The following is a 21,652-nucleotide window of genomic DNA, read 5'->3' as shown; positions in this document are numbered from 1 at the left end:
TCTGTGTGTCTATGTGTGTCTCTCTCTGTGTGTCTATCTGCTTGTGTGTCTGTCTATGTGTCTCCGTGTCTGTGTTTTGTGTCTCTCTCAAATTTAACAATCTTTTGAAGAACGTAATCAACCAGGTAGGGTGTTGACTGTTGTGTTAGCCGACTCTCTGTGTTGTATTGCATTATATCTCTAAGTTTACTAGGTTTGTTTTTTCATTCATTCCTACCTGATGATGGTTGCTTGTTTTGCAATCGAAACGTCGCATTCTATTATTTAAGTTATTTTCTTTCTACGTGACTTTACCGAAAGAACCAAGAATATGAATCTCTGCAGTCACGAAAGCTTTAAATCAATATTTGTGTACAGTTTAGCAACATTTCATCAGCACGAACTATTGGGTCATATGGCCACGAGGAGGACTGCGTGTGGGCGTGTCTTGCAAGATCACGTGGACAACGTCGAGTGACGTGTCTATCACTACGGTGACGTCACATGAAATGGGGGCGTGGCTACCTATGCACCCACGTGAGCTCGATGCAGCCTGAGTCCTTGAGGTGAGTGGAGGCGACGAGGTGGAGATGACATCTTTATACTAAACTATCAAAACTTCACTCTGTTACCTGGCAGGGTCCACTGAGCTATACGATCCACTCTCACATGGGCGAGTCCCTTGCACGCGTTCAGACGCGTGTGGTGGGGTAAAGTGTGGGTACACCAGTGAATTCGTGTTCGGGGCCGTCCATAAATGACGTCACGCGATTTTGGACGATTTTTGACGCCCCCCCCCCTCGTCAGACGGCGTCACAAAAAGTCAGGCCCCCCCCTCAAATATGACGTCACAAAGCTTGCCCCCCCTAAAAAAAATAAAACATGCTTCAAATCGCTTTAAACTATTGTAATTGCAGTGCGTATTTATTGTGGCGCTGCACTCTGATGTGTAGGAGAAAACATTAAAAGTCTATTTAAGTAGAACGTGTTGTCTATATTTAAAGTTGCGCATTTTGATGTGACGTCACATTTCTCAAACCCCACCTCCCATCGTCACAAATGTCTGACCCCCCCCAGGTGCGTGACGTCATTTATGGACGGCCCCTTAGTGTTGATGATGTGTGTTATGATGTGGGCCCGTGTTGTTGATGTGTTAGTGATGATGTTAGTGTTGATGTGTTAGTGATGATGTGTTAGTGTTGATATGTTCGTGATTATGTGGGTCCGTGTTGATGATGTGGGTCTGTGTTAGTGATGATGTGTTAGTGATGATGTGTTAGTGTTGATGTGTTCGTGATTATGTGGGTCCGTGTTGATGATGTGGGTCTGTGTCATGATGTTAGTGTTGATGTGCGTCCGTGTTGATGATGTGTTAGTGATGATGTTAGTGTTGATGTGTTAGTGATGATGTGTTAGTGTTGATGTGTTCGTGATTATGTGGGTCCGTGTTTATGATGTGGGTCTGTGTCATGATGTTAGTGTTGATGTGCGTCCGTGTTGATGATGTGTTGGTGTTGATGTGTTAGTGATGATGTGTTGGTGTTGATGTGTTCGTGATGATGTGGGTCCGTGTTGATGATGTGGGTCCGTGTTGATGATGTGGGTCTGTGCCACGTGGCGACATCGCCCCCTGCTGCCGCCACGACTTGCCAGGACTCCAGAATGAGGGATCCCGGCCCTCGGCGACGCATGGCGGGCTCAGTGCTCGTTCACTGCACGTGCCCCAGCAGACTGTCCAAGGCTCTCCGTGGGTTTCTTTGTATCGGTGTGTGTGCGTAGATGGCCGCGGTTACAGATCAGGAGATGGGTGGCAGCAGGGACGTGCAGTGGAGCGCGCAGATTCCATCAAACGCCATTACCACCGGCTTTGGCAAAACCCCGCAAGGTGATCCACGCGGTGTGACATCACGACGCCCGTGTTGTGTGGGGAACGTCACGGTGGCCACAGCCTGACAGCCTGACAGCAACCATGTGCATTGTTATGGCTTGTAAACCTTGTGAGGCGAGGTGGTAACACTCGCGCCTCACAGTCAAGAAGTGCCTGGTTTCCATTCCCAACTGGGTGCCTTTCAGTGTGGAGTTTGTATGTTCTCCCCTTTTTTATTTTACTTTTATTAATTTTAATTTAATTTTTTACCTACGTGACTTTACCGAAAAAACCTAAGAGTATGTTCTCCCCCTGTTGAGCATTGGGGTTTCTCTGGGTTCTTCAACCTCTTCCCATAGCGAAAAAATATATTAAATGCATCTTGTATTGGCCAAAAAACAATCCAAAGTTAAAAAATTACCTGCACATAACTCAAATGGGATTACACAGCAGCAGTATCGCTCCTAACAAAGAGTCTAGGGACTTGGTGGTGCTTTCCTGTGTAGACAGTAACAAGTGGAACAGTAACAATCATAAAATACTAATCATTGTCGTTGTCGTTTGTGTTGGTGAAGAAATCCTGACGCTCTTTGGAGATAACCTGACCCCTATCGAGAGGAGTGAACTCTTCACCGTGGACCGTGTCTGGTATTTTGGACTCCACAACAGAGGATTAGGCACCGTGAACCTGGACTACGATGATGCCTATAACCATTACGTCTCGGTAAGACACGCCGGCTTCAGAGTGGGCGACATGGGCCACGCGTCCACTGCCCTGGTTAATACTGTGGCCATCACCACCACCACCACACACATGCACAGGGCTATCAATCACATTCTTGTCAAACACAGTAATATCATCATCATCATCAAGCACAGGGTCATTGCTTAAAACATCATCAAGCCCAGTGGCCACCCTGGTTAAGACGGAGTGTGCTGATTGTAAAACACGACGCATCGTCTGCTTTACAGCGGACGTTAAAGATCACGTTACATCATTCAAAGCGAGTAGGCCATTGGGTCCTGGCGTCAAGGTCCAAATTTCAAGTAGTACTTGCAAATTACTGAATTGAGGTTACGCGTAGCACCATTGCCCCCCTGCTGTGCAGAACAAACTCCACACGCTCTCTCACTCGCATTGTCACACTCTGCAGAACAGGCAGGGTACATGTACTCTATTCAGAAAGGCACTCTAGTTGGGAATTGAACCCAGCCCATTGTTGCTGTGAGCCACAATTGTTAGCAACGCCACCACCCTTTAGCCAAAATGGCATCCGACACTCGGTTACCGAGCACAGCAGATGAGTACACATCGTCTCATTCTTCATCATTTACTAGAATTGACAGAGCTCTTGGCGCTGCATGGATTATGTCTCTGTTGTCTTTGTGTAATAAGAACTGAATCAGCAGTGATGGAATGAGCGTGGATTGAATCGGTTCTTATGGTTCGATTGTTGTGTAGGTCCAATACGAGCATCTAAATTTCCGCTACGAGGTGCTGGAATGGTTGGTGCTCAAAGGTCAAAGCCAGCTCTTCAGATGCCGAGACCACAAGACCAACACCATGGTGAACGTGAAGATGTGGAGGAAGCCAACGAGGTAAGTCTTCACAATGGGAAGTGCGATTTTGAGGCTGATATTATTAACCCTGGATCGCCAGAGGGAAGCAGTACAAGAAGTGAGTTGATTTCCATTCATATGGGGATAGTGTTACCCCCCCCCCCCCCGCCAACGTCAATGCACGGGTTTTCTCCTTGTGCTCTGGTCTCCTCCCTTGTTTCAACAAGAATTTGTTTGCTGAAATCATCTTCAAATATTGAGAACCGCAGATCTTGGGAAAATGTTGGTAGCACCAGCTGACCACCTGTATGTACGTTGAACTTTTGACTTAAAGCTTTCGTGACTGCAGGAATTCATATTCTTGGGTCTTTTGGTAAAGTCACGTAGATTTTCTTTGAACCTATCTATGCGACTTTACCTAAGAATACGTTGAACTTTGTTCGCACCGTATGTAGCCAACCGTGCTGCTGCCTTCCAGGTTGTCTGTGCTTCCGAGCACCTCCAAGTCATGCTCTCTTCAGAGAGCGAGCAACAAAATGTGCACATTACACGTCATTTATTGTTGCTGTTAATATAAAATTGTGGATTTCCTCTGTGCAGCCCCCAGGATAACCACATGCAGGCGATGGAGCTCAAGATCTTCATCAGACTTCAGGAACTGGCCAATGATTTCAATGTAAAACTTTTGGACCATTTTTACTTCAGAGGGCACAACTGCCTCGTCCTGGAGGACTTATGCAAGTACGTACCGCGCAGTCTGTTCGGGCCATGGATCTGATGATCTCACGGCACCACGCGCCGTGATAATACTGTGAAGCTGCCACGTGTCTGGGACACTCTTACACGGTCAGGCACACTCTTACACGGTCAGGCACACTCTTACACGGTCAGGCACACTCTTACACGGTCAGGCACACTCTTACACGGTCAGGCACACTCTTACACGGTCAGGCACACTCTTACACGGTCAGGCACACTCAACTGGCAGGGTGTCGTCGGCAGAGTGTTTACGCTCGCGCCTCACGACAAGAAGCACCTGGGTTCAATCCCTGACTGTTGTCTTTCTGTGTGAAGTTGGTTTGTATTCTCTCTGTTCCACAGAGATTGTGTGTGTTACAAGAGTGTGAGTGTGTGTGTGTGTTACAAGAGTGTGAGTGTGGGGTTTGTATTCTCTCTGTTCCAGAGAATGTGTGTGTGTGTTACAAGAGTGTGAGTGTGTGTGTTACAAGAGTGTGAGTGTGTGTTACAAGAGTGTGAGTGTGTGTGTTACAAGAGTGTGAGTGTGTGTGTGTGTTACAAGAGTGTGAGTGTGGGGTTTGTATTCTCTCCCCCTGTTCCACATGGGTCCCTTCGGGTTCTCCGGTTTCCTTCCAAAGCTAAATAACCCCACAAGTAACCTGTATTTGCCCAAACATCTCGATGCGAATATATTACCTTCCAATTACCCAATTGAGATTAAACACACAGTAACACCTGACAAGGTTTTGAGAGCATTTCTTGGGTAAATAATCATAATAAACGATAATCATGAAATGACTCAGCCTTTCACAGGATGGCACTCACTGTGTTGTTGTTGTTGTTGTCTCTTTTGCAGTCCAAGTGTCTCCCATTCTATTAAATCGATGACATCCCAGCGAGACGTGATGGCGATAGTGAAACTAATCACCAAGTCCATTCTCAGAATCCTGAACCAGCTCCACGCCAAGGGGATTGTGCATGGGAACATCAAGCCGGTGAGTGGACTCCGCATTCAGTGCAACTCCACCGTGACGTCGCATCGCTATTGGGGACTGGCCCGAGAGAAAACCGGACACATTGATCAAAGCGTCGCTCTGAACGTGGAGACACAAACCAGTGCAAGTAACTAGGACTGTTTGCAAACATGCAGATACACTTATAAAGCCCGACAGCCACCCATCAGCTTCTATGCTGCTCCTAAAAACCTTTGGGATACAAACGCGCGTGAGGATGCGTTACCAACACCGTCTGTGTGCACGTTTTTTCCTAAAACGTTCACTTACAGCGAGGAGCTTCGTTTTCGTTTCCTTTAACAATCGTGATTCACGTTTGATAAGAGCACTCTCCTTTACACCGGGGCGTCTCAGAGCACTTTACACACGACATAAGGGACTGGCATCACATCTCATCTTTTTTTGTTATCCTTCCCCCACACCTCCCATTAGCATTGTCGGCTATGTACGGTGCAAAAGAAGTTCAACATATATACGTATATTTGAAAGGGCACCCCCAGTGGCAGCTGTCAGAAAACATTCCGTATTGTTATTTCGACTCCCCATTTAATGTTTTGCGGTATTTTGGTACACGACCAATCTACTGCTGGCTGAAGGTTGATCAGTCGGGCAATGGAGATGCTTGCCTACAATCTGGCACTGAGCTGCGGGCTGGTGGTTTTCTCCTACATGTACGCTATAAACAATCATTGAATGCCCGATAACACCTTCATAAACAGAGGACTGCAGACCTTGGGGGGACTTTGCCACCAGCTCAGTGCCTGGCTGCTGCCTTGTTTGTGGATCCTCCCGTTTCTGAGTCGTGCCATCTCTTCAAGACGGCAGGAACAGTGTGGCGCTTGACAAGTTGAAATTGTTACGATCTTAACCTTCGAGTGTGAATCCCTTCTACCGCCCTTCTAGAGGAACTTGTCATTCAAGGACGCCCTGGCAGGAACCATCCGCATCAAAAACGTGGAGAGCAGTTTTTTTCCCGGATCTCAATGTGAGTCGTTTGTGAGAGAGTTTGTGTGTGAATGTGTTGTGAGTAAGAGAGTTTGTGTGTGAGGAGCGGTAGTGCGCTGATTAACAAATCCGGAAACCTGAGCTCAATTCCCGCTCATGGCCAACACCAGTGACAATTATCTCCACCGGTCCTGGGCCTCCCCGAGGTCGACTCAGCCTTAAATGAGTACCTGGTGCAATGAGTAAACGTCGCCACTTGGGAAACAAGGAGGAGGTTCGTGAAAGACGCGACTCGGCAGTTAAGAGGCAGTTGCCTGCCAGCAACAGCAGAGGGTAGTGGAGCGACGCTCACAACAAGTGGAGCGTCGGGCGGCTATAATACAGCGAGGTGGCACAGTAGGGGGCGCAGGTGGTGAATATGCCTGTCATCTCAGTCAACCCATGGAACCTGGGTGTGTCCTGTGACTTGCCAATGAGCCTTCGACACTTCACGTCGCCTCAATGGGCACATAGCCGAGCACAAGCACGGTGGTGACATCGCCTATACTTCGTGGCAAATGGCCAACATTCGTGAAAAAGAGCCGCACAGTTCATCGGATTTCTCCAAGATAAAGATTCTGATTCTGTTTGTGCATATCACTGTGCGTGTGATGATCGTGCCATTCAAGGCTATGTCGGTGATCTTTGTCGTTTGTCCTGGGCAGGTTCACAGATTTTCGGCACTCGTGCGTACCTTGCCCCAGAGGCTTTCCTGGGACACGCGGCCTCGTTCCCGGTTGACATGTGGGCGCTGGGCTGTACGGTGGCCGAGTTGGCTACCGGGAGAGTCCTGTTTCCGGCCGTCGGCCGATATGACCAACTTCCATGTTACATGGAGGTACGGTATTCCCACATTGCAGTTTCACTATGATTTGTGGGCTAGGCCACAGAATGACCTGGCCAAATCTTGTAGCCTCCGCCACCCAACACGGTCAAACAAAACGGATTGCTGGCGGTACGAGCGTTTATCGCAGTGATTATTATTGGTCCAGCTTAACCGATGGGGAGTTGGAGTACAATTCTCATCACCACATTCATCAATTGGATGCTTTTGCTTGAAACGATGTCAAGCATGTTCGGGATCATGATGTCTGCGCACAATGGCTTACTTGTTTCAAATAATGTCAAGGGACCTTTCGCGCCCACTGTAAATGAGGCAGATGGCGTGTTGTATTTTATGGTGAATACCGCAGTAATAACCAGGGCGGCCACTGGGTGTGAACTGCCCTTCGGCTGGGACATGCCATGAACACTGCCCTCTGCCTGTGTGTGGACCATTGGGAGTCATAGTCTAGTGGTTTGCGCACTGCTCTACGAACCCGGATACCCGAGTTCGATTCCTGCTTGCGGCGAACATTGGTGATGAATATCTGAACCGGTCCTCTCCGAGGTCGACTCAGCCTTAAATAAGGACCGTTGCGGTGTGTAAAGTTGCTGGTGTGGATTTGTGTGCCATGTACCATCATTAAAAGTTGCTCGCTAACAGCACTTGCTACGACAATCTGTTAATGCTATATGGGTGGTCTTTGTCTGTGTGATCTGTATAGGTCCTGGGAATGCCTCCTGAGAGTCTGGTGAATGCCGCGCCCGAGAGGAACAAATACTTTGGTGAGTGAGGGGGTGAGAGGGCGAGTGGAGGGACTGGGTTTAATTTGAGGGGAGTATGGGGCTGTTCTAGTTTAGTGGGGTATCACTTTGTAACTTCAATTACTTCCACGTGTTATGTCACAGCCGATATAACTCATAATAGATGTTTGTGTTAGGGTTAGGCCACGTAATGGTCTGGCCTTGTTTGTGTTGTTACGACCCTCCACCAGCCAACAGGCAAACAAATTGCTGCTGCTGTGTGTGATGCCAATTTAATAATTTTCAAATTGGGGAAATCTGGACGAAGGCACCGGCACACAATGGCCTACGTTTACAATGACACAAGATCTTTAACGTTCCACTGCGAAGCAACCCGGCGCACTGCGGCTCACGGTGAATAGGGGCCGCCGTGATAACGCGGGAGGCCAGAAGGGTTCGAATCGCGAAGCTCTGTAACGAGCGGTGAACGCGCGACTGCCGGCCCATGGCACGGAACTGGGTCGCTGCGTTTCTACGCTGCGAGTGCGCAAGGGTGGAGTGCATTGCGACTACGTTTCTCCTGTTCCGCGCGGTTCCTGCAGACCCTTTGGGCAGTCCTGTGATGTCCGGACAAGAAAGGGTACCGGGCAGTAACCCAATCAGCGTGGCCCTCGGGAGTCAGGACAGGGAGTTCAACGACTTCATCAGCCGCTGCTTGGAGTAAGAGCCCCACCAACCCCCCGGGCGAGGATTTCCCCATCGGCCACTCTCCTCCAAGCGATCAATGATCGGAGGATGTCCCATTATTGCATGATCCATAGACTTACGTAGAGACCTATAGACCCATAGACTCACATACACTTACATAGAGATGCGTAGATGTACACGAACTCTGAGGCTACTCAGCGGTTGGAAGCGGTCGCCCTCCAACAACAACGGAGGGTTGGAGGAGCGATGCTCACAATGAGCGGAGCGCTGGGTGGATAAAATTCAGTGAGGTGGCACAATGGGGAGCACAGGAGATGCACCTGCCAGTCATCCCAGCAGCAGATGGTTAACGACGACGATGATGATGGCGACGATTGTTAAAAGTGGAGGACAGCTGCTGGCCGCTATACGTTTACGGATAGGGGGAGACGCACGTGAACGCTGAAATCATAATCACCCTTCCCCCATGCGCCATGTGTGCCCCCATCTTGCCAGATGGGATCCGACTCTGCGCATGACGCCTGTCGAGGCGCTGGCGCACCCTTGGCTGGGAAGGACGCCACCGGAGGAGAGAGGGCCCAGGCAGCCAGCGGCGTCCGCCCAGAAGGATGAGATGCAACAGGACGCGTCGGTGGAGCAGCACGGGCCTGGGCCCCAAGCTGGGCTCCAGGTGGAGCAGCACGAGCCTGGGACCCAAGCTGGGCCCCAGGTGGAGCAGCACGAGCCTGGGCCCCAAGCTGGGCTCCAGGTGGAGCAGCACGAGCCTGGGCCCCAGGTGGAGCAGCACGAGCCTGGGCTCCAGGATGGGCCCCAGGTGGAGCAGCACGAGCCTGGGCGCCAGGTGGAGCAGCACGAGCCTGGGCCCCAAGCTGGGCTCCAGGTGGAGCAGCACGAGCCTGGGCCCCAGGTGGAGCAGCACGAGCCTGGGCTCCAGGATGGGCTCCAGGTGGAGCAGCACGAGCCTGGGCCCCAGGTGGAGCAGCACGAGCCTGGGCTCCAGGTGGAGCAGCACGAGCCTGGGCTCCAGGATGGGCTCCAGGTGGAGCAGCACGAGCCTGGGCCCCAGGTGGAGCAGCACGAGCCTGGGCTCCAGGTGGAGCAGCATGAGCCTGGGCTCCAGGATGGGCTCCAGGTGGAGCAGCACGAGCCTGGGCCCCAAGCTGGGCCTCAGGTGGAGCAGCACGAGCCTGGGACCCAGGATGGGCTCCAGGTGGAGCAGCACGAGCCTGGGACCCAAGATGGGCCCCAGGTGGAGCAGCACGAGCCTGGGCTCCAGGTGGAGCAGCACGAGCCTGGGCCCCAAGCTGGGCTCCAGGTGGAGCAGCACGAGCCTGGGACCCAAGCTGGGCCCCAGGTGGAGCAGCACGAGCCTGGGCCCCAAGCTGGGCTCCAGGTGGAGCAGCACGAGCCTGGGCCCCAGGTGGAGCAGCACGAGCCTGGGCTCCAGGTGGAGCAGCATGAGCCTGGGCTCCAGGATGGGCTCCAGGTGGAGCAGCACGAGCCTGGGCCCCGAGCTGGGCCTCAGGTGGAGCAGCACGAGCCTGGGACCCAGGATGGGCTCCAGGTGGAGCAGCACGAGCCTGGGACCCAAGATGGGCCCCAGGTGGAGCAGCACGAGCCTGGGCTCCAGGTGGAGCAGCACGAGCCTGGGCCCCAAGCTGGGCTCCAGGTGGAGCAGCACGAGCCTGGGCCCCAAGCTGGGCCCCAGGTGGAGCAGCACGAGCCTGGGCCCCAAGCTGGGCCCCAGGTGGAGCAGCACGAGCCTGGGCCCCAAGCTGGGCTCCAGGTGGAGCAGCACGAGCCTGGGCTCCAGCGGGCAGAGGAGAAGAAGAGCGAGGAGGAGGAGGAGAATCGGGAGCAGAAGAATGGGGAGGAGGAGAATAGGAAGAAGAAGCACGTGTTCCTGGCTCGAGTGTGCAGAGTGGTCCACTCAATATTCCGCACTCGCTTCTTCTGCGGTGATTCACCCACCGCAGAATAGTGGGGGAACTAAGTGTGGTGATGTCGTGTAGCCAGCCCCACCCTGGGCTCTTCCATGCTGGTTTTCTTCCAGGCAGTCCTCAGAGGATGACCTCGCCGTGGTTTCCAGGTCATGGAAGAGGATAGCTGAGCCAGGGTGTGAGAGCTGAGGTGGCCTGATGCAGGATCAACCTGATTACTTTTTTGTAAATATTCACGTTGTTGTAAACCGCATAATAATAATAAAAACACTAAAATATGAAAATGAATTTGTGAAATCAATTCAAAGTGGTGTGTCGTGCAACTCGGAGTGAATGTGGGCGGAGACAGGGCGTTTCATGACAGGAGATCGGGAACGCCGTGGTGAGACTTAGCTCATATTCTTGGTTCTTTCGTTAAAGTCACAAACACTGCATTGCTGACGAGACTTACCTCGTCAGCAATGCACTTTGACTCACTGGGGAGGAGAATGGTGGCCCCGATGATGAGTCGTCGTCTTTGTCGTCACTGCCATGGACTTGCGACGGCCCTCGTGCTCAAGCGACTCGGTCGCCCGATGTGTCCACCAGGGCGCGCTGCACGCATCCTGCCGTGCGGTCTCCATCTCCGTGGTGTGTCTCAGCGCCTTTATTGAGTGGCCAAGAAGCTCGATCAGCTGCACAAAAACGCAGCCTCGATGCCTCACGCATCGCCGTGGACAGGATGGCGACACCCGCGCCTGTGACGTGCACACGCGGGCAGAGTCAAGCGGCTCTTTAAGTTAACGCGAGGCGACGCACACTCACTCACTCTCTCTCCAGGTTGTGAAGTTAGAATCCCACATCCTCCACGAGTACAAATGCGCACTGCCACCTCCCGTGACGGCCTGCAACACTCGGCGCACGATCAGGGCCGGTGGAGACAAATCAAACGGCGGGTGCCACCACCACCATGAAGCCCTGTGTCTACAAGCACAGCTCATCAATATCAAGCCCAGCAGCAGCCCTGGTTAATACTGCGATCTGTACTCGCCGTCAAATACCGTACGGGAATACCACAGCCTACGTCTCCCCCTTTAGCGCCGTGTCGCAAACGCCTCGTCACTGCCTCATGAACACCGCCACCCGATTTACGTCGCCTGAACCCGCCGCACCTCTGTCGCTGACGGCAGCGTCCTCTCTCTCTCGTATCCGCCGCCTCCGCAATCTTCCCTGGGAATTGCTTCGATTTGCGTCGTTTCCATATTCGTCGTCGTCGTCGCACCTTTCGTGAACGCGTCCCCGACGCGAGCCACCGCCAAACCCCCCACGGGGGAGAAGTTTGAGCTGCGGCTGGCGACGTGCAGAGAGAGAGGAAGACGTTCAACAAACCGCGCAGTGCAGGTCAACAACGTGCATTGTGTGCTGCTTGCTGACGCGGGGAAACCTCGCAGAATCTCAACCCCTTTGAGGAGGGCCCTCGTTCGCGTTTACAGTAGGGCCGGATAATAACCGCTACGCATTTCCCAATTGAGTAAATTTGTGAGTTACTTTTGAAACTTGGCAAATTTGGGCTTTGACGCCAGAACACAATGGCAGCCTCTTCTTCGACAGCTGTCACGGACTCCTTGGCGTGCTGCACGGACAGTGTCCAGGGTTTAGGCAGTCTCATGCTCTTCATGCATGTTTGGAACTCCCAGCTGGAGGGTCCCCAAAGCTCTCTTCCCATTATCCACGAATTTGACCCACAAGGCATCGTGAGGCGGCGGCGTCCTCATAGTCGCGGGTCTCCGGACAGCGCCGTCAGGCGGCAAACTCGTCCTCTTGCCACGGAGTCAGCAGCAAAAAAAGTCGCGGATAACCCCACAAATTGGATCTGAGATGTGGGTCGTCCCCCAATATCACCGCAGAGGAGTTCTGTGATTATTCAAGTTAAACTTTACAGTCCTTCACGGGTGGAAATTCCACATTCCTATGACGAGGGCGCGTCTCTGCACAGGATCACCACCGTTGATTTCCGAACACTCCGGCACCTTGACATGACGTCACGAGGTAGCAGCGGCCATGCGACTGCAAACAACGCGTCACAAGCGGTGTCCACCCACGTGACGACACGCGGGGCGTGACGTCATCAAGAAAGTCCCGCCGCGTGACGTCACGGCGACCAGGAAGCGGCGTGAGACGAGGGGAGACACCGGGAGACGAGGCGAGCGGCACGGGGAGAGGCACGGGGAGACGGGGAGAGGCACGGGGTGAGGGGCAGGGGAGAGGGGAGAGGAGAGGCACGGGGAGAGGGGGAGAGGGGTAGACGGGGTGAGGGCCAGGGGAGAGGGAGAGAGGAGGAGGAGGAGGGGGAGACGGGGATGCAGCATCAGGCGCCGCTGCCGCCGGGATGGGAGATGAAGATGGAGCCCACCTCGGGGTGGCCATACTTCATCAACCACAACGAGCAGTCCACCACGTGGAGCGACCCCCGGGTAACGACCACCACCACCACACCACCACATCACTCGCGCGGGTACAACCACCACACGGCGGACACGACGAGATGCGCACTCACCAGCACTCGGGAGCCAGGCGAGCCGGCGGCTGTAGCCACTGACGATTCCCGTTGAAGACGAAGCCACTCGGCCCTCCTGCGGGCCCGGCCTTGCCGCCCCTGGGCGCCGCCGAGGGGAGCAGCGCGGTGCCCGTGGGGAGCCTCGACGGCAACGTCACGGGACGAGAGGAGGGGGGGCGCAGTGGTTGAGTCACGGCCGATGTCCGTGGCGAGAGATATCCGAACCCGTCCTGCCCTCCCACTTCTCGCCAACCCACACTGGCCACGGGTGGTGAAGTATGGTCAAAAGGCACCCATTGACAGATGCGGCGAGCGGGGTGGGGGGAGGCATCCAAGGATTTGAACTTCCGTTCCGCGCCCACGTCCCACGCATGGGGGTGGCTGTGGTGTTGTGGCCCCAGGACGACACGAGGCCATTCTGGGTGGAGGCGACTGAATGTGATTGTTCGCTGCTGCTGCTGCTGCTGCTGGCGGCACGTGCCCCCCCTGTGTGTGCGAGTCGCTGGGTTTGGTGCCACCGGCAGCGTGGTGGTGGTGGAGGAGGTGCCCAGGCGCAGCGGCAGAACCCCAGCCGACGATAGCTCTGATGACGATGCCCGGATTGCTGCCACTGCTCGGGGCAAGGGACCCCCCCACTCCGAACAGGAGGCGCGGGTTCTGGAGGCGCTCGCGGCGAGGAGGACGAGGAGGTCGGGACGCGGTCGCCACCGGAGCCGGCCGCCTGGCGGCTCAGCTCGGCTTAGAGAATTCATTTTCAGCGCAAGCTGCCCTCGGCTAATTGAGGCTCCTCCACGGCACGTGGAGGCACGTGGAGGCTATGCACATTGTAGGTGGATGCATTAACACCTGGCAACCCAGAAGCATGATGACACTTAAGGTAGACACAGACGCAGCTTGACGCTTCAATAAATACCAAAGGGACGCGTCAGTCCAGAAGCCACGCGGGTTGAACGAGATCTTGTTGTTTTTACACGGACCCCTTCTACAGCCAAGGAAAACACTTAAGCAGGACTCACGGAGGCCCGATTTTTTCTGGAGGAATACGCAACGCAAATGTCCACGTGTAGACGTGGTGTCCACGTGGAGTATGGTGTGGTGTGGACGTGGTGTGTGGTGTGGACGTGGTGTGCGGTGTGGACGTGGTGTGCGGTGTGGACGTGGTGTGCGGTGTGGACGTGGTGTGCGGTGTGGACGTGGTGTGCGGTGTGGACGTGGTGTGCGGTGTGGACGTGGACGTGTGGTGTGGACGTGTGGTGTGGACGTGTGGTGTGGACGTGGACGTGTGGTGTGGACGTGTGGTGTGGACGTGGACGTGTGGTGTGGACGTGGTGTGTGGTGTGGACGTGGACGTGGACGTGTGGTGTGGACGTGGACGTGTGGTGTGGACGTGTGGTGTGGACGTGTGGTGTGGACGTGTGGTGTGGACGTGGACGTGTGGTGTGGACGTGGACGTGTGGTGTGGACGTGTGGTGTGGACGTGGACGTGTGGTGTGGACGTGGTGTGTGGTGTGGACGTGGACGTGTGGTGTGGACGTGGACGTGTGGTGTGGACGTGGTGTGTGGTGTGGACGTGTGGTGTGGACGTGTGGTGTGGACGTGTGGTGTGGACGTGTGGTGTGGACGTGTGGTGTGGACGTGGTGTGTGGTGTGGACGTGTGGTGTGGACGTGGACGTGTGGTGTGGACGTGGACGTGTGGTGTGGACGTGTGGTGTGGACGTGGTGTGTGGTGTGGACGTGGTGTGTGGTGTGCGCAAGGCGGGAACGCGAATTCACGGAGCTACGCGGTGACGTCACGACGTGGTCGTACGCGGTGACGTCACGACGTGGCCGTACGCGGTGACGTCACGACGGGGCGGGGAGCTGGGAGCGTTCGCCAGTGTGAGCAGGGTGGCAGCGCACCCGTGATGCTCACGGTAGCCATGTTGCATGGGGGTTGTCATCTTAGCTTCTGATTGGCTGGTGCAGTGGGAGAGATGTTGTAATCCCTAGCAACCACTGAACGCTCACAGCTTTGCAATCTCACTAGGACCCATGTATTTACTTTGACTGGTGGTCCGTAACCTCTGATGGCATTAAGAATCAAACTGTGATCGCAACCTGCCAGAAAAATTTCAGGCGCAATTTCTGTACACTAGCCCCTGACCAACATCAGCATAGGATACTCAGACGCAGCCTGGCACAATCACCTTCAAGTCTACTTTGTCAAATGTAATAGGTGCTCGTGAACAGATATTGCTTGATCACTGAGTGGCTAATTGGCGACATGCTTTTGTGTGTAATGCAGGTTCGTTCGGGAAATGAAAAAAAGTCCTATGCAAGACATATTTCAACTGCGAAAGCTATTTTTGGAAGTGGTGAAAAATGTGACAACTCGTCAAAACAAACTTATATATCAAGAAAAAAGAAAACTGGGACAAAGATGGATGATGTTGAAGGTTAGGACTGTGTGCATTCTAAAAGATGTTACTCGTTGGGGTCCACTAATCCTTGTCGACCCAGATGTCAACAAACAGAACGTTGTCTTTATTCGTGAGCTACTCTACGACGTGCTCTCTGCGTCTCCTGTGCAGACAAAAGAGCGTAGCCAGAGGTGTTGCCAGCCCCGTTGCCTGTGCCCACGGCACGTGCGTGGAGCGTGCCCCATGGCTCTCGGAATCGCCGCGCGTCAGTTTCACGTACGCGGGGTCGCGTGCGCGCTCTGTTCCAAACCAGTCAGCAAGTGGATTTAAAACTCACTGAAGCGGGTAGGCTGTGAAAAGCATGCGGTTTTTTCTTGCGGAACTCAAAATATTTAATTCCCCATGCTAAATGATCTTAATTTGTACTTATATACTTTATCTATATTTATTTATTGTAGTGACTTGCTTACCTTTTCTCTATTGTACGCTCCTATCGTTTTTTTGTATTGTTTGTTGTTGTAACCTGCTGACCTACTCCGACTGGAAATCTGTGAAGAAGAGCTTCATAGCTCATTGGATTGCTGCAGTCTAAATAAAGATTCTAATTGTGATGATATTGCTTTGTGTTTCGACAGAACTATTTGAAATCCTGGTGAAGGCGCAGAGCAATCGTGTCAACGATTAGCGGGGACTGCTTTGCAAAGAGGACCTGATCCTGCCAGACTTCCTCAAGGAAAATTCTGCTCATCACAAGCACAGGCACCACCAGCCTGCAGCCACCAACACATTCACCTCCGCTGCCATCCACAAGAGAGAACTCCACAGAAACCCGCTCGATCACAAGGCCACAGAGCCAGGAGCGCAGAGGACCAACAGGGCCACCCTTGAGGAGTCCAGGGGAAGTTGTATTCCTGCGAACCACAGGACCCATGAGTACTCTCGACTCGAGTCTCTTCCCTCACAGCACAAGAGACCCGACCCTGGTTATTCTGAACGCCCGCGCTTGGGCCCGACGCACCACGAGTCCAACGGCGCCGAGGGGAGTCGCCAGTCCAGGGCCGCCTGCGTAGCGGTTTGTGCGAGAGATGTCAGGGCCACGCGTCATCCCAGCCCCAGCGTCCGGCCCAGTGCAGCGCAGGGTAAGAGGACTCAGTCTGTGCGCACGAGAGACCCGGGGAAGACTCTGCACCCTTGGGAGACGTCGCGCGCCGAGGATTACCGCGCGGGCACGGGGGAGATGGCAACAGGGCACCGTGGAGTGGCGGACAGCAGGGTGCGAGGTGAAGTTGTGCCAGACGTGTCTGCTTCTGGTTACATCATTCTGTCTTGGCCACTTCAAGCGTATGTGTAACTCAGTGTTTCATGTGGAGGGACAGCTATATGAAGGTGTATTCTTTGGACATTTATATTGTTACTGAAATTCTCCACAACACTCATCACTATTTTGTGCCATCTATGATATTACCTTGTGTCGAACTAGGACCCATATTTTATGTATGGTCCTTACCTATAACGTCTGTCAGCTCACCAGCATTGCTTCAAGCGAGCCTGACACACAATGCTGATGAGACACCTCATGTCAGGACTCTTCCAGTCTGCTTGTGTTGTGCTCTCCTGTGCAGTCATGTGGCTGATGGAATGTATAGGAAGTGCTTTTGTTTTTTACGCGGGGAGACAAATACGTGAATCGGGCGTAGCGTCTCTTTTTAGTCCATCACGCTAACAAGTATGATTATTACAAGATTGTGCGATATTTTGATGTTGATGGAGTGTCTAATGCACGTCTGTCTGACTACAGGCACCGTCCCACACCTTTCATGTTGCCATATACGAACATTATTTACAAAAAACATCTCCCGTGTAAATCATGACCTGCGCCCGCGTTCATCCTGAATTCTTGATCTTAGATGATGAGAATGGCAACGAAGGAGCCAAGCGGAATCTGGTGGCCGAATTGGACTTGGCGAGCCACGCCACGGCCATGCGACTCTCCAAGGTGGCCAACCACACCGCACTGCTGCCTAACTGCAACCCGCACGGCGGTGGCGTCGCGTCTCGGCCGTCGCGCGCGCCTCCGCAGTCTGCGCCTCCGCACGGTAACACAGCGCGTCGTGCAACACGGCCTGCTTCCTGCTGCTCGCAAAACTCGCATTCTAAGCGGCGCGCGTGCTCGTCCTAACGTCGTCATGCATCATTCGTAATGGAATTCGCCAAACATCTCGATGTAGGGCCACAGAGCTTGGGCAATTGTTGGTAGCCTTTTCTGGCTGCATTCCCACTTGTCTGCTGTCTCCTGCACCTCTGTGCAAACATCGCTAAAGACGCCGCTGTATGAAAATAAACCGTGATTAGATGTACCATATTGTAACATTCCTATTATCGTAAGGCTATGAACTCACAGAGTTGAAAATTGTGGCCATTCCAACAGAGACAACTGTAGACCAGTTTCATCCTCTCAAGGACTCATCAGTACAATAATACGACCACACATCCCTTGAGCTGGTGCATGTATGTATATTGAGCTTCTTTCACACCGTACGTAACCATCCGCAGTTGTAAACAAATGGGTTTTTAATCTAGATTTAAAAGTGCATTGCTCCAGTGGCTTCCTAATGAAGGCTGAAAGCATTGTACATGGGATGTGATTACATGAAATGCACACAAGGCATGATGGGAGTTGTGACTTGTTGCTGTTTGTGAGCGGCTGACCTCTGCACGTAATCTCTACACTGATTGATGCGGTAGGCCTTGATGACACTGCTTCATAGGAGGAATGTCTGCCTGTTAGGCTTCACCTGATAAGAGACGTGGATTGATAAGTGTTATCGTTTGTCTCCCATGTAACGGATAAATAATTCTGAATTAAATTTTTGTCACGCAGACTTCCTATATCGCAAACCCATTCCCCACATAGCAACTGCGGCCACCTTTATTGTATCAGCCGAGGACTGCAAACTCTCATTTGTGCGCTGCAGATCACAGTGCCACGCGGAGCCACAGGCCACCAGGCCGCACCGACGTTCTTGGCACTGAGAAGAAGCCACTTTACCGGGAAGCGCTGGACGTCGACAGCGTGGACTTTGCGAAACCCCGGGGCCCCCCATTGTCCAGAAAAACGCAACACGGGGCACAGGCCACTGACGCCACGCGCGGCGCCCAGGCCTCCTGTAGCCTGGAGCAGGTCGCCCACGAGCTGACGGCGCGACAAGGCCGCACCCGCGTGCCCATCTACCGCCACTCAGGCCCGGCGGCAGCGGGGGCGGGGGACGAATCGCTTTGCAGAACCCGACAAGAAACGACGCTGAAGGCATCTTTTGTTTAGCATCAGTCTGTTGGATACCACACGTTGCGCCATACATTTCTCAGTCCGTCTGGACCTGATATCAAATTTTGTATTTTAAAACAGCATTCTTCAACCCAAGAGGCCCATGGCATAAATGCAGTAAATGCAAAAAATATTATTCTAAACGGCCTAATATCAAATTAGACAACTAATAATTCGACTGACCTATGTTTAGGACCACTAATATATGATGTATTAGTATTTTAACTAAATATAGTGTCAAATATACTGTATTGCTAAGGAAAGTGGTATTAGAATTGCTCAAACTTCACGTGACCACCACAGCCCGAGGAGGTCTTCATCCAGCAGTCGACTGACAAGCGTTACAGTAAATTATTATTTATTAGGAATGTGACAATGAAGCTCTCCACAGTTTGATGACATGTTACAGTTGCAAATCGATTCACAATTGTTTTGGTGTATTTGTGGTATATGTAGAACATTGTGGTGGGACTACAAAAACTACTGGAATATAGTTTATATAAACATGCCAATTCAAAACGATCGATTGGCATCTGCACAATACAACACGTGCATCTTGAGTGTAGTTGGGATGCATTTCAACGAACCATAGTGTGAGTATTCATGCTTCTGTACGTATTGCAAAATGCTGCTGGCAAGGTGGATAATAAAGGATGTATCACTCGTTCCTGACAGTCCACATCCGGTGACGTTCATTGTCATGCATGGTGCAGACACGTACCCACAAGCACCCAACTGTTAATCTCTTTCGGCAGACAATAAACACCAAGTGCAAAATGCACACTGCCCAACAAAGGACCATAGCATTTCAGAGCCAGCCATGCACGGTGTAAGCAAGCCAACCTACAAGATTTGCTTTTTACAACATAAATCAGAACCCCAACACATGAGGCAGAGAGCGTGCATTCAAGTTTTATCAGAGTACATATGGATTAACATATACGCACACCAGCCCACGGTCTACATTGCAGTTGGTTTATAATTTATTTTATGGTTAAGCCATGTCATGATCTGGCCAAATGTGTGGTATGACGCTCCACCACCCGATAGCCAAATACATTAAACGGTCACGTGCAATAAAGAAAAGCTCAATTATTATTGAACCATACAATGGTAAGTCATTATAGACATGTTTAACTACTACGTTGAACAATTCTCATGAAAATGTAGCAATTAAATCAGATTAGCTTGGAAATGCCATGCATTGTATGTAATAACTTAAGTTGGTTGTGGGAATTGTTTGGCGATATTACGTGGTGGAGGGTGTTGTAGCATGTATTTGTCCAGAACAGGACGTGGCCTATCCCAAAAATAAATTATGACCCAATGCAATATCAGCTTGCGAAAGGTGTCAAGTTCATAGAGAGTTTTACAAAGTCACTGCAAGGGGCTGCACAGCCCAAATATTCCGAATTCCTGTGACAAATGATAACCAACTCAATCGCCTTTACAATAACTCAGCTTTAGAAAAACGCACCTTTACAAACTGGTGGCAACTGCTGCGCCATCAGTGTCAGCGCTGAGTCGACCATATGTAGGTCTGGGCGCTCACGTGTGTGAAGTTTGTACTGTATTCGTTCCGAGGGGTGAGCACAGAATGGCACAGGTGGAACCTCCATTAGGGCCAACAAGTGCAGCACAAATGTTTTACTGTATCGAGGGAGTGAATCGACGTTTTTGAGCAAGCCTGACCCTGGTGAGACGCTGTCGAACTCGTCCAGAGGACGACCTCTGCCAAGATACTGCACACACACCGCAAACACATCACACAGGCACGTACACACCACACATCAAACGCGTGTCGCTGGGTTTGGATTGCAATGCGCTCACCACTGCCCTCACCCACTGCATAACAGGGGAAGAACACAACATCCACACTATCACTCTGCAGAAGCACACTCAACGCTCTCAGTGTCGTGAAACGCAATCCTCGTGTATAAAGAAATCGAGAGGCTCTATGAAAAAGGAGGTGACCCCACAACTGGGAACTGCAGGGATGAGACTCCCAGCGTATGGTGCTGAATGTGATCAGCACCACTGAGTGGACAGAGGCCCGCTCCTACAGCTCGTGGCTGTGAGGTGCAGTGGGATCGGTAGACAGCCGTGGGGCTGTCACTTGGGGCAATTCAGGGAGTAGAGATACAACAAGGGGTGAAATAGCAGTGGGAGTTCAGCCAAGCCTGGAGAGGAGAGGGAGTGGCTGGATTGTGAGCTCCATTGGAAGTTATAGAATCAATATCCGAGTGTAAACAACATGTAACATAATTTGATTTGAAGCTTTCGTGACTGCAGGAATTACTCTTTGGTTCTTTCGGTAAAGTCACGTAGAAAGAAAATAAATAATAGAATACGACGTTTCGATTGCAACACAAGCAACCATCATTAGGTAAGAATGAGTGAAACAAGTATAACCCGTAAAAACAACGTTTTTCACTATAAATCCTTTATATGCGTGGCGGCTAGAGTCATCTCGTCCTCTGGCTTGAGATGGCTGCCACCTATGGGTCAGATGATTGCATTGCACCATTAAGCAATTGGTAATTAAATATAAAAATTTTGTCCTAAAAAGTGTAAAATTTTTGAAAACATTTTTCACGAACATTCATTATCGCGCACAACGAGTCTGTGTGGAAAATGTCAGCTCGATTGGATCACGGAAAGTGGGTTAAAAAACGACCGAAAGATTTGCACGGTCGTAAGCAAGCAAGCAAACTTAATATAAAGGATTTAAAAACAAATCTAATAAACTTAGAGATATAATGCAACACAACACAGAGAGTCGGCTAACCCGCCCCCCTCTCTCTCTATTTAAGGCCTCGACATAGAGGCGTTGTCTTTCTGTTTGTGTATGTGTCTCTCTCTCTGTGTCTCTGTATGTGTCTCTCTGTGTGTCTATGTGTGTGTCTGTCTGTGTGTCTATGTGTGTCTCTCTCTCTGCTTGTGTCTGTCTGTGTGTCTATGTGTGTCTCTCTCTGTGTGTCTATCTGCTTGTGTGTCTGTCTATGTGTCTCCGTGTCTGTGTTTTGTGTCTCTCTC

At 51.9% G+C, this 21,652-nt stretch overlaps 2 protein-coding genes across 6 annotated transcripts; both read left to right on the top strand.

The window, feature by feature from the left end:
* The first annotated feature begins 490 nt into the window (after positions 1–490).
* On the top strand, positions 491–11,133 carry LOC144721812 (dual specificity tyrosine-phosphorylation-regulated kinase 4-like). Its single transcript, XM_078599734.1, has 13 exons — positions 491–545; positions 1,759–1,864; positions 2,422–2,570; positions 3,309–3,445; positions 4,007–4,147; positions 5,001–5,139; positions 6,061–6,142; positions 6,807–6,979; positions 7,689–7,749; positions 8,310–8,427; positions 8,911–9,256; positions 10,202–10,327; positions 11,116–11,133. Exons 2-13 carry the CDS (start codon positions 1,759–1,761, stop codon positions 11,131–11,133), a joined length of 1,596 nt encoding a protein of 531 aa, XP_078455860.1. The 5' UTR covers positions 491–545.
* Positions 11,134–12,490: 1,357 nt separating this feature from the next.
* LOC144721769 (uncharacterized) lies at positions 12,491–19,283 on the top strand. 5 transcript variants are annotated; one of them, XR_013585973.1, is made up of 6 exons: positions 12,523–12,808; positions 13,416–13,768; positions 15,177–15,327; positions 15,927–16,571; positions 17,199–17,387; positions 18,267–19,283. XR_013585973.1 is itself a non-coding variant. In XM_078599667.1 (5 exons), the coding sequence occupies exons 3-5, from the start codon at positions 16,529–16,531 to the stop codon at positions 18,611–18,613; spliced, it is 579 nt and encodes a 192-aa protein (XP_078455793.1). In that variant the 5' UTR covers positions 12,523–13,768; positions 15,177–15,327; positions 15,927–16,528; the 3' UTR covers positions 18,614–19,283. The 5 variants fall into 5 exon arrangements, 1 of the variants encoding a protein (XP_078455793.1); XR_013585972.1 differs by lacking the exon at positions 13,416–13,768 and having other exon boundaries at positions 12,491–12,808; XR_013585971.1 differs by having other exon boundaries at positions 12,523–13,580.
* Positions 19,284–21,652: the final 2,369 nt, after the last annotated feature.

This window comes from Lampetra planeri, chromosome 12 (assembly GCF_965212315.1).
Source record: "Lampetra planeri chromosome 12, kcLamPlan1.2.h2, whole genome shotgun sequence".
In the NCBI taxonomy this organism is placed as follows: Eukaryota; Metazoa; Chordata; class Hyperoartia; order Petromyzontiformes; family Petromyzontidae; genus Lampetra; species Lampetra planeri.
Note: the sequence above shows the minus strand (reverse complement) of the source record. Positions and strands in the feature narration are given on the sequence as shown.